At 45.0% G+C, this 12,688-nt stretch overlaps 1 protein-coding gene across 1 annotated transcript; it reads right to left on the reverse strand.

The window, feature by feature from the left end:
- Window positions 1–651: 651 nt before the first annotated feature.
- LOC104489833 (G1/S-specific cyclin-D2) lies at window positions 652–12,001 on the reverse strand (the record flags this gene model as incomplete). Its single annotated transcript, XM_010132040.1, has 2 exons — window positions 652–782; window positions 11,842–12,001. Coding segments are annotated over 2 exons (291 nt in total), but the record flags the coding sequence as incomplete, so codon positions are not given.
- Between the last annotated feature and the right edge of the window lie 687 nt (window positions 12,002–12,688).

Consider the following 12,688-nt stretch of genomic DNA (forward strand, 5'->3'; position numbering starts at 1 on the left):
CCCACTAGAAGCTGAACCCTGACCGGAAAACTCACTTTTGAATGAGTTCAAGCACCACTGAAATGCCATCAGATTCCCCTCTCCTACTGACAACAGGACTTTCTGAGAAGACAAGAAATGCCCTCCATGGGACAAGCTTAGTGAATTTATAGACAAAAACCCAGTCAGCCTGGGTTGCACCTACCTCATACTGTGCCACTGCTGGAGGATTAGCTCATTACTCACTTCCTTCGAGTCAAGCATTTTTAGGTGACACCTCAGTGAGGGACAGAGGAGCAGTTTCAAGGTTGCAAACGCAGGACTGGCACACATACTGCTTTACCTTATGCCCCAAAGGTTGCTGTCTGACTCCTTGCCCCACTTCCTGGGGTGATACCCACGGTGGCCCTCACTATAGCCTGTCTGACCACCAGCCAGGGTGGGCAGAGCAGGCTCTCCTCACCGAGCTGCTTAACGAAGCATGAATGAAAATTGACCCTGAGAGGCCAAGGAGCTTTGGACATTCAAAACACTGCAAACAAGGTGCCAGGTCCGTGCTTGCACTCCCCTCCTTCACTCCACCGGGCTTTCAGGCTGAAGTCTGGGTTTGACAGCCCAGTTCTCCACTGTTCCCTCAGAAGTGAAAGGAGAAGAGGAATGCAGGACACTCACCACATCTGTGTTTGTGATCTTGGCCAGGAGGTCCGTGAGGCTGTCCCCGTCATCAAGCTGAAGGCCACAGATGGCTGCTCCCACACTTCCAGTTGCTATCATTGATGGTGGGTACATGGCGAAGTTAAAATCTGCAAGAACAGATCTGGGAATTAGTCCAAGCACAGAGCAGAAAAGCTGCAAAACATCAGAGGCAAGCAACATAAAAAAAACACAGGGAAGAATAAAAAATGGGGAAGTACAAGAAAGGGAAAAGTGCCACTCTTTTTGGTCTGGTGGAGCTCATTAGTCACACTGCTCATCACAAGCAGTCAAAGGAGGGGTAACAGATCTGCAAATTAAAATGGAAATGCAGTTCGGTCTTTTATTCTCACTGATGCATAAAGGAAACCTGGACAATTTTTAATAGTCTTGCCTTAGTTTTAAAGAAAAGGAAGGAGAAGAAGGAGGCTTTCTGTAATTTATGTCAGAAATTTGGGTCTTGGTCACATTAGAGCTCTCTGTATAACCGGAAAATTAAATGGAGTAAGGTATCACAAAGGACCAAACTGAGATTTTCAGTCACGTCAATTTTTAAAGACTTAATTAACTGGAGCATTAAAGACCTGTCCAGGAAAGAAATTTTAATTAACGGTTCATCTCTACCACCTTTGCAATTAGGAAGTGAGAACACTTACAGCCCATAGCTATGCAATCAAAGAAAAAAGACCGATCACATTCGTCATTCCTACTATTTCTTAATGAACAAGTTGAAAATACATTTCAAAACTTCCTTTCATGCATCTGTGGAGATCGGGAAAGAAATTAAAATAAAACTAACTGTTCTTTTGACCTTTATAAGGCAATTTTGTGGCTTATGATACTGCCACAGCCACAGGTTTATCGGCATATCTTACTAAATACCATTTCCAGAAGGTCTTCTACGTTACTGTTATCTTCCTAAAATGAAACTTGGTTTGCAAGTTCTTTGGTTCAATAATAACTCATAAACCAACCACTCCCTATCAGTTTTCAGCTGGGGGGACTGGAGAAGAAGGAAGAGGAAACCCAAGTAATACTTAATATGCAATAAACCATGATCAATATATTTGGTCTATTTCTAGAAACAGATTGTTAGAGAAAACTGCCCTTCCTTCAAGGACAGACCCCAAGTCCTCTCTGTTCAGCTAGCACGAATTCTGTAACACTGTTGATACCTGAGTAAGCACTCAGGTTTTAGACACGCAGAGAGCTGTTCTCAGCCTCCCGGACTCTGAGCTGGCAGACACCACAATAGCTGCGGAGGTGGCACGTAATGCTCCAGGCCGGAATACGTCCCTGAGACACATGAGGCATGAAGCAGTCGGGTAAGAATGGGACTCATGTCATAATGTTCATCTGGACAGACTGGACGGGGGGATGTTAGAAGCGGGGAGAGAAATGGAGGAGATGAAACCCTGACATGGATTGATCCACCTAACAAAGTCACCAGGGTATGACCACCTGCAAGCCCACCCTTGCACACTGCTGAAGCCCACTGTCCTTCCTAGCAGGGGAGATCAGCAGACATCGCACTGACAAACACTTCTGAAGGAGCAAATGCCCATCAACTGCAGCAACAACCGTAGACTGCCATCACTGTAAAAATCATAATTATGTGCTATTGTAGTAGTAGTAATCCACTGTACATCGGAAAGGTGATGATCTTGGAAATTAAGCTATATTACCCCCACTAATGAGTGAGTCAATAGGAGAGCCTAACGATCAGTACAGGACACAGCCCTGAGGATGCTATCTCAGCACATGTTGAGGTAACAGGAATTGCACTTCCATGATCAAAACTGCTTCACATTTACCTCCCGTGGATCGATACGCACACGTGCAAGGGCTACCCCCATCCAGCCTACAGACGGATGACAACAAAATATAGATACCACTGCCTGACACACAGCTCATGCACCCCCCACAGAGCCTACCTATCCCCAGTGCCTCGGCGTGTGGCTGCACTTATCACTGGGCCAGGCCGTGAGAGCGGGCCATAGAGTGGCACTTTAAGCCTTCAAAACAGCCATCGTTTTATGCCATTTTGCCTCTCTTCTTACTCATTGCTACTGATGGGGTCCCCAGGACTCGGCACTGGGTGACTGCTGCAGTAGCTTGTTCCTGTGCGTTGATCTGGCTGCTAATGACTCCACAGAAGTGTGATTGCTGGGCCACCGGCAATCCAATACGAAGTCCAATATGAGGAGAAGGAATGGTTAAAGGACTGTGATAACAAGAGTTTTTTATAAAGGTTGCAAATGTTTATGTATTTGCCTGACTCTCCCGTGTCCTCCTGGTCCACAGAGCAAAAAAGAAACTTCTATAAAATTTAAGAATGTTCAAACATTTATGGAAGAGACTTAGTGTCCCCAAAAATCTGCTCTCATCTCCATCGAGAAAGTCATCAGTAATCGCAATAATCTCTTTAAAAAAAGATAAATCCGATAAAAAGATAAACCGACTACATCTCCACACGTCCATTACTCCTCTTGTACACACTGCTTTTGCTTGGGCTTGCAAATCCCCTGTGCTTGTGTTGGTGTGAATGAGGCTGCACTTGGCCAACATCGCCCTAAGTTGGGAAGCGACTCCTGCACTTAATCTTTGGACTTACCCAACTGTCTCCTAGTTATGCATGGGAACTACAGCCGGCAAGGGACTTTCCATAGTTTATCCCTTCTTGTCACAAGTTTTGGGGAAGATGTAGTAAAAATATCATGCGAAACCTCTCAAACTTCACCAGTGTTTGAATGGTCCCTAGGGAAACTATGATGCAGCAGGTGAGAATCAAAACCCACCCCTTCCCACCCATCATTTGAGCCAGTAGCAGGAAGACATGGACCCAGTCAGAAGGCCCGATGGACCAACACCCCTATGCATGGTCGCTGAGCCCCCAAGGAACAGCTTCGCCCATCCCCAAGCGGCTGGTGGACAAGCAACTGGGAGCTCCCACGTCTTTCACTCCACGCTCAGCACCGGCCAGGCACAGCGGGCTGAGTGAAGGACACAGCTCCAGCCTGCCCTCTGAACTTCCTTGCCTCCTAGGGGCTTGCATCAAGACCTTAACATTATCCGAACACCAGCTTTCTCGTGGCTGATTTTCTATCTACTCCCAGAAACTGTCTTCCTAGGAAGCTGAATAAAGAGCCACAGTGCCCCTGCCAACTAGCACTGCTGTAGGTCTGCTTCCACGTGGGGTCACATGAGAACATTTCTATGCCCAATAACCTTGTTAGTTCCTTTAATGTCATTCATAATGCAAATGAGACAGCGAGCGAATGGCCAGAGGCCCAGAGCGACTAAAGCTCAGCATCCAGAAAGTCTTACATTGCCTCTAGCTCTAAACTAACTTCCCTCCATAACAAGCACCATAAACTTGGCTATCAAAGCTACACATGCCCAGTCTTTGTTGTACAACAGGCAGCGATTTGTATCACTGGCTTCTATTTTTAGCATATTAATTAACTACTGCAACTGGCGAGGCAAGTGTCTCCAACTGCAGAGTGTGGCGCCATTGTCTGAAGTCATCACCTCATCTCGCGCTATTGAAAATCATGGCAGTGACCCTCCTGCTGATATGAATTTAACCTGACATGCCCACAAAGGGATGGGGGGTGGTGCACCAATTTTGTGCACATGGTTCTCCACATCACCCTGGACCCTATTAGTGTGGAAAGAGCTCATTGAAAGAAAAGAAGCCACATTGTGCTGGGCCACCTAGAGGGTTGAATAGAAAAGGCTGAGGAAAAGAGCAGGCAGCGGAATAAAGGCCGTAATTAACATATTTCCATATTCAAGCAAAGCAATAACTACGTGAAATGTTTGTCAAGGTGCAATGAAAGCATAAATAGTAAGTACCGTATCTGAGGGGATGCAGGATCTCCCTCTGAGTTTCTTATCTTCTACCAAGAAATTCAAAACAAGCTTTTTACACGTTATTTTCAATTACAGACTCCCTGCTTCCCCCATGACACCAAGCCAAGTCATGTCATCCTCACTCAGTTTTCACCCAGGTGAAACTGTCCCCAGAATTAAGTCAAAAGTTTGCCCTGAGATCTAAAAAATCAAAATAAAAGGTCGGAGAGGACCTTCACATCTGCATCTGAAACATATGCTTTTACTTAAAATTCTTGATGGAGATGATGAACGCTGAATTACAGAGCCAATCTTACAAAAAGAACTTCTTACTGGACAGCTGAAGCAAGGCTTTAAGCTAGACCCTTCTTTTGGACCTATGTGCAACCTTGGTTAATGGGCCTCCAGAGCTGGCACCAAACGCATGGCTCTGTCTCTTAACTTTGCTGTTATTTACGCAATTCTGCAGGAAAGTACAAACAAGTCTTGCTACAAGCTAGAGGAGTAGCGCAACACATAGTCTATGAGAATCTGAGCACACGAACACTTCAAGGAAAGATTCCGGGTTGTTACAAAGCATGACCTGTTTTATCTTCTATTCCCAGGCAATGAACACTAGAAATCACCCCATCTCCGTTTTAGTAACACCTTTTTCCTAAAAGACCTTGAAAACAAGAGACCAACCTTGCACAACCCCGCTGACTTTGGAAAAAAAAAGAAGAAAGGCCAATACAACAAACAGTGCACTTTGAAACACAGCCCCCTGGACCTGCCAGCCAGAGTCATCAAGCAAATTAAGGGTACCCTGAATCTGCACCCTGCTTTCAGACTGGAGCTCACACAGCCAGCGCATGAACACGTGCACGTGCCAAGGACGCTCTTCTGCCAGTGCAGCACATGTCATCCACGGTCAGGTTCTAGGACCCTGCGCACTGCGGCCAAGCTGTTTTGCTGGCTCTCTGCTGATGCAGTGGACTTCACTACTTCCGAGCCAGGAAAATGCAAGGTTGACAGTCAGTCTAAAGCAGGAGGGAACTGGAGGCAGGAACCCAGAGAGGTCCTGCAAGGGGAAGCCCTAACTCGCAGCCAATAAACGAAAACTGACAGAAGGAAAAGAGCACTGACAAATATCCAGGCTGAACGTGCTCAGTGTGCCAAAGCCAGGTGGAACTCTACCTTCTTACAATGACACTTGTTACTGCTCTGGATACTGGGTGGGTTTGTTTAACAGCCAGTTTTCATCTCTATGCTTTGAAAGACATTTATTTTCAGAGTGGCAAATGCAGAATTGGAAACTGCTCTCTTGAGGAAGGCAATGCTTCTCACAGAGGGGAAAAAGAAGAAAAAAAAGGAATATTACTGCCATCAGGAGAACACCATTATGACAGTCATCAATACCAGCTTATAAAATGATAGAGATAACGGTCAAATTTCACCCAGCTTCAAACTTCACCCAGCCAAAGACCGTACTAGGAGGACAAGCGTGGATCTATATTTAACCAATGAAGTTTAAAAGAAAGGTCTAACGAAAACAATGTAAGTAGTGAATTTAATTCTTGCCTATTTTGATCCAAACGCAATTTGAGCATCACTGTGCTACTTTTTTTTTTCAAACACAGTTGGTTTTAACCGCATTGGTCATTTTTTTCTCTTGCTTTTGTATTTCTACAAGATACTGCAATTTTCCCTCACGTTAACTATTTCTGCTTTTAAAGGCAGAACCAGATGACTCTCCAACCCTTCAAAAAAGGGCATGGTGGCGCCAAGCACAACCAAACAGAAAACTGTCAAGTAAAACAGGATGCAGTCCTGCTTCTATTTTCTGAGTAGGCTAGAGGGCAGACAACTAATTCTGTACCTGGGCTACAGTAAGGCCAAAAGTGACTGGCCTTCACACGAATGGATCTACAGTATCCTAAATGCTAATCACAACCCTCCAAGTGAGGCAGAGACAAGGAAACACATCCAACAGTCTATATAATAAAGTATGTGAGCATGCACAGCAATATGCTTTTTAGATGATCATAAATGCTACTTCTCAACACCTGTTTGCACTGATTATTATTTTCACTTGTTCTACACATTCACTAAGGTGTAGAACTAAGGCAGGCTAACCAAGGATCAGGATTATGCCAGTGCCTGAACCACTGAAAGATCGCATCTGCAGCTGGTAAGGCAGAGGGCAACTTACCTGGCAGTGCTGCAATTAAGACCAGCTTCTATCAGCAAAGGCTCTCTTCACTGATGTCCCTTCTACCTCATCTTCCCAGACTTGATGGGTCCTACAACTTAAGGAGTGAGTCTGCTTGTACGAAACAATCCCCAGGCCCTGCTTACTTGTTGATGAGTTGCCACCGTCCTTGTTGCTTCATTTTGCTAGAAAGCTCAATATACAGATACAAGCTGCCTCTCCCAGTAAGAGTAAGAGTCTTCTTCAGTATGGTAATAAATTCACCTGGATTATTTTTCCTTCTGTCATGCAAGAAGCATTCGTGCAACCACTGCTGCTCCGCAGCACGCATTTTATTTCTAAGAGATTAATCCACACAACAAAGCCTCTGTGGACTTCTTTCTTTCCCTCTGCAAAGAACAGGTCCTGAATAAAACCTACATCACACTTTTATTCTCTGCAGGGACAGAGCCAAATAACTCTTACGTTGACTGACAGGGGAAGGATGCATAGTAGGCTTGCCCAGCAGTAATCCTGAGGACCAAATATGCCTCTCGGTGTCACAGAGCATTCTGTGTGGTTACCCTCCAGATCACTACTAGGGCTGTGGGCCTCATCTTGCAGTCTTTACTCAGACAACACTCCCATTGACTTCCACAGAACTTCTGTCTGAGTAAGGGCTCAGGATTTGGCCCAGAAGTAAAAAAAAAAAAAGCCTTCTCAGCTTTCAAATGTAGATGATTAATGTCCCAGAAACAGTGGGCAGAGGTTTGGCACACTGTACAAAACTGACTTAGAGCTGAAATTTTCCTCCTCTTCCTTAGCCTCTTTGCAGAAACAGGCTTTGAAAGCCACCGGTCTATGAGATGCTGCATTGTATCCATCACTGGAACATCTCACCTGCCACAGGACTCAGCTGAAGCACAGAAGAGACCATGCAAAGCGCTGAGTCTAGGGATCCGCACAAGTTGCCCTCTGTCTCTGCAAGTCTGGAAAGCTTTTTGCTTCCCAGTTCTGCATTCTACTTACACAAAACACTGAAAACCTCTTCACTGAGATTACTCTCTCCATTACAGCTTGCATTCAGAGACGTACGTATCTGAAAGCCTGACTTGCACAGCCTGTCCTCCCCCCAAACTCTTTTTCCCTTACAGGCACTGAGATAAAAAGGGATACCCTCCCCCAAAACAGCAGCATGTACAGCCTCCAACAACAGAGCGGAATGCAAGGAAGCAGCTGGGCATCCGTGACTCGGAACAGGCTGGAAGAAACAGAAATGAAGGTCACACTGAAGTTGAGGAAATAATGCAGAGTTCTTTCATCAGCACTGTGGCATGCTCTGCACAAAGCTCTGTAACCGGTGCCCTCTCCCACTCCTCCAGGAGTGATTCCCTGGCTTGGAGCATGGCATGTACAAGCAAACAGGCAACTCCTGAGAAAACATTTCCAAACTGCAGAGCACTGCGCGAAGAGACAGAGGAGAAATTATAGGTGCAAAGCGTTGAACAGACAGAGATGGGGTCAGAGTGGCAAAGCGACATGAACCCAGAGAGCAAAAGAAGGATGATCTCCAAGAGGCTCATAGGTAAGCAGGATCCTTCTATGCTAAAAAAGCAGTAAGCTTTTTCGCCAAGGTGAACTGTAAGAACAAGGCCTCCAGATGCAGCTTCTCTTGCCCCAAAATTCTCTTGCTTCAAAATTCAGAAGACTCTTGAAGGAGATCTTAGCTTGCATGGGGAGTCACCAGCGGGGTGAGAAAACGAATGACACCATGACAGACTGGGCTATGCCAGTGTGTGTCAACCTACACAATCTTACCGCGCAGTTAAGCACAGCAGCTTGAAGAAAGCTGGTCTATGCGTGGGTAATTCCCAGCCAACAGATCGAGCCCTCGCTTAGTGACAGCACCTTGTCTGCAAGGCCAGAGCACTGGCAGCACAGCCAGGGATGGGCTGTGGGCCGACACTGCTTTTGGCCCCTTCCAGTGGAAAAGGAGGCTCCTGAAAGTGTTGCGAAGTGGAAGAGAAAACTTTTATTTGGGGAACAAGCTTTTGTCTTGCTCAGCAGCCATATGTTCAGATGGGACCAAGGGCAGAGGGATATGTTCCAGTTTCAGTCATGCTCATGTGAATCATTAATCACCACAAGGACTGGGGAGAGGCCATGGATTTACAGCCACGCAGCTTGTTTCAGAAACTGGACTCCAAATAAAGACAGAGAAACACGGAGAGTGCCAAAATGATAAAACAGGACTGAGAGGACTATAAAAAAACCCAAGTACCATCTCCTTTTGCATAACATTCAAATGGAAAGGAGAATAGAGATGAACACCAAAGCGATCCTACACATGCAGCACAACATCCAGAACCGTTAACAGTTGCTTCCGTCTCCATTTGCTGACACCAAGTACTGCAGGACCAAGATCACAGCTGGCTCTGTAAAGGCAGGGATCACTTGAGAATTTCTGGTACAACGATTTGCGGGAAAGTTAAAATGGCGCAATTGGTGAAAAAGAACTCAGTCAACAGGAAAGAAGTTCAAAATATGCCAGATTTAGCACGGTACACTGAAGGGGAAAAAATGCTTGAGAGCAGAGAAAACTGCACTGAGATGAAATGGAAAATAAAGAGAGATTCATTGCTGTGCTGCAGGCCAGAGTCATTAGACAGGCAGAGAGGTCACGTCTGTTAACAGTTGAAGTGTCAAAACCAGGCTAAAAACACACATGGAGGGGGCAAGGGAAGAAGCAGCCACATGTTGAAGCAGATCTTACTGCTGAAAGAAGGCAAAGGGGGAAACGAAACACAAGGCTTAACCCGTGCTGGAAGAGAGCAGAAGCTTTGAGGGAAAAATGGGAAAAGGAAACACGGCAGCTGAAGAGAGCTCCGCAACAAACAGGACAAGAGAAGTAACTGACAACTGGATCTGGAAGGAAGTCTGATGAGAAGGGACTTTTCTTCACCAGAGACAGTAGGTAAGAATGACTTTGAGAAGAGCGGCAGTGAAAGGGAAATACAGTAGTAACGACAAGATTTCTATAATGCAAATGGGGGCAGAAGGTTGCTAAACTGTAAACGAATAAACTGGTAAACTGGAAATGAGGTAGAAAACTAGGAATGAAGGCTTGGCTAAAGCCTCTGCCTTTGAAATGGCAAGGGGTTGTGGATCCACCTCAGAACTAAACGTCAACACAGTCGTTTGTGGAAAACAGGATGAGAAGAAAAGAAACTCTACAGCCAATGCCATAGTGCCCTGTCTTTCGAGAAGTTCCACACACCGTCAATTACGTCTTTCATTTGCAAGAAAAGGGAGTCTGACTTGTTGCCTCTTTAAAGTCTATGTAAAGACTTTGGATGATGCATTGGAGACGTATGAGAAGCAGATCACATGGGGGAAACACATGAGAGAATTCCGTGACTGGGCTAAGGATTGGAAAGGGGATGCTGTTTTGGATCTCAGTAAATGGACTAGTAAAGCATGGAGCTAACCATCAAAGAATTCAAGGAGAAAGACTGGAAAGAAGCCCTGGACTTTGGAAACTGCTTCACGGCCCACACTCCTGCAGTGGTTTGGTTATATGGAATACTTCAAGGATGAAGGATTACTGACCAGAATTTGACAAGTTAAATCACTATGAAATCTAGGTCACTCAAGAAAACGTTCTCTTGGATAAAACAAAACAAAACACTACGGTAAGAGGCGGAAGCAACAAAAAAGTGGGAAGATTGGTCTGGTTTGGAAGACAATATCCAGGGATGTTGGAGGGTGATGGTATCGAGAGGATCCAGAGGAACATCCGTGGGAAAGACCTTTTTTTTTGAGAAGGGCAGTGCGAATGAATCCTGGATAAGGGAAGAAGGGAAAGCTGTTTTAACAGATTAACCCTAAGTAAAAAGCTAATTAGTCCAAAAATGTCTGAAGATTTACCAAGAGTGACCCTATAGACTTTGAGCAATACTTCTATTGGATCCTGTGGACTCCTGCCTAAAAAGGAACAAGCAGCAGTGGCAAAAGAAGGGAAAGTGTGAGCATTTTGGAAACGCAAACGTCTATTATCCTAACACAGCCCATACAAGCTTCTCTAAAACCGATAAACTATGTCATTGTAAAACCAGACACTACATTTCGAGTAACGAGAAGCAGCCATAGCAGTAGATGCTCACACCGTCTTTTCCCCTCTGCGAACATGCAAGCACAACAGTTCCTATCACAAAGGACTAGGTACGTCAAACTGAAGTGACTTCAAACACTGAGCCATATACTACTTGATAAAAACCCTGGAAAACACTGCATGCTGTTTATCTCTTCCAGGTCTAGCTTCTAAGAAGGGGTCTAACCATTAATCCTTTGGATGAAAATCACAGTACACTTACTTTGTAAAAGTTACTGGGGGGAAGAAAAAGAAAACAAACAACCCCCCAGTGTTTTGCAGACAGGTCTAAATTAAAAGCCTCTCTTCCACAGAAGCAATTATTCTCATCTAAATCTTCAGAAACTGTATTCAGCCAAATATACGACAAAAGCAGAGTGTAACGGTTTCCTATGAAATAGACTAGTTTCACTGTCCTCTTGAAGTTAGAGAAAGAATCCAAATGTTTTAAAAAAGAACCATTACTTTAAAATTGTCATTCCCTATGTTCCGCAATGTGGTAGTATCACATACACGTTAAAATACAATTTTTACCTTTTACCTGGGCGGCATCCAGATAATGGAAAATTTACGAACACATTAATTTAATGCATTAGCCCAACGCGTTTTGGGCTAATGTGCCGTAACAGCTTCTGGTATTTTGGCCTTCCCACCTCTGTCCTTACAAACGATCTGTGGCCCTTTAAAAAATACTAGTGAAGAGGCAAAGCAGAAAATCGACGGTCTATTGCAGCCTTGCAGTCTTCTCTGCACAAGTACCACATACGCTGGCAGGAGCAGGACCGCACTGCACTCCAGCTCCAGACCGCAACAATTCTGTTTATACACAGATCTGGGGCCTGATTTACAATGCGAACAGTCCCACCTGGCTTCAGACGCCCTTCCCGCATCACCTAATGATGGAGGGGATGGAAAGCCTTCATCCCGCCGGGGACTACCCTGCCCTTTCGATCCCACACCAAGCAGCAGGCGCACCCAGAGCACCGTGGCCTACCTGTGGCACAAAGGGCAATGAACGTCTGTGCATGCTTCCGGATCAAAAGCAACTTGTCTTTAGGGAGAGGCAGCTTCCTTAGGATGTGTTCAATGAAATCGTGCGGGGTGACTGCTGCGAGGTTCCACTTCAACTTCCCCAACACCACCAGCTCCCATTCCTGCAGGGGGGGGACAGGGAGGGGAGAAGAGAAGCCATGAGCAAGACTGAAAAAAAAATACTTTGCTTGTTTCTCTCTGTAATTATATCACTGCTAAATTGTTTTTGCTCAAACATTTTTTTCTGTACGCCCCTACTGCTTTGAAGTTGTTGACTTTATTCTTTTTCTTCCTTTTTTTTTTTTTTTTTAAACACTGGAAATGTCAAGCTCTACTGAAAATAATGAGACCTGGCAGCTCCTGCCAAGATTTTACTTTTTTTGTATCCAGTGCTGAATGCCCACCCAGAAAGTTTAGCCTGCAATTAGATATTGCCTAGGTCACTGTGGTCCTTCCCTCGTAACTTCTTTTAAATGGCTATAGTCCTTACTTTATAGCCATTTAAAGCCCTAGGGATAACTATGCACAAAAATAACCTAGATATACATTCTTTTTTTTTTTTTTTCTAAACTGGGGAAGTTGGCTTGATGGCATTCTCTCCCAAAACTTTAAAAGCTCCTGCAGATAAATCTCATGGTCCTTAACTACTCTGAGACAGGCTCTGCAGAAAGGAAATGCACGTAACACAGCCAAAAAGTAGCCGGTATAAATTACCTGCCAATAAATCATGTAGGATCCATTCCCGCATGCCCCAAAATCCCAGTGAAACTAAAGGAAAGCTTGGGCATGTACATAACTAACTACTGGCC

The sequence above is a fragment of the Buceros rhinoceros genome, unplaced genomic scaffold (assembly GCF_000710305.1).
Source record: "Buceros rhinoceros silvestris isolate BGI_N320 unplaced genomic scaffold, ASM71030v1 scaffold15442, whole genome shotgun sequence".
Lineage (NCBI taxonomy): Eukaryota > Metazoa > Chordata > Aves > Bucerotiformes > Bucerotidae > Buceros > Buceros rhinoceros.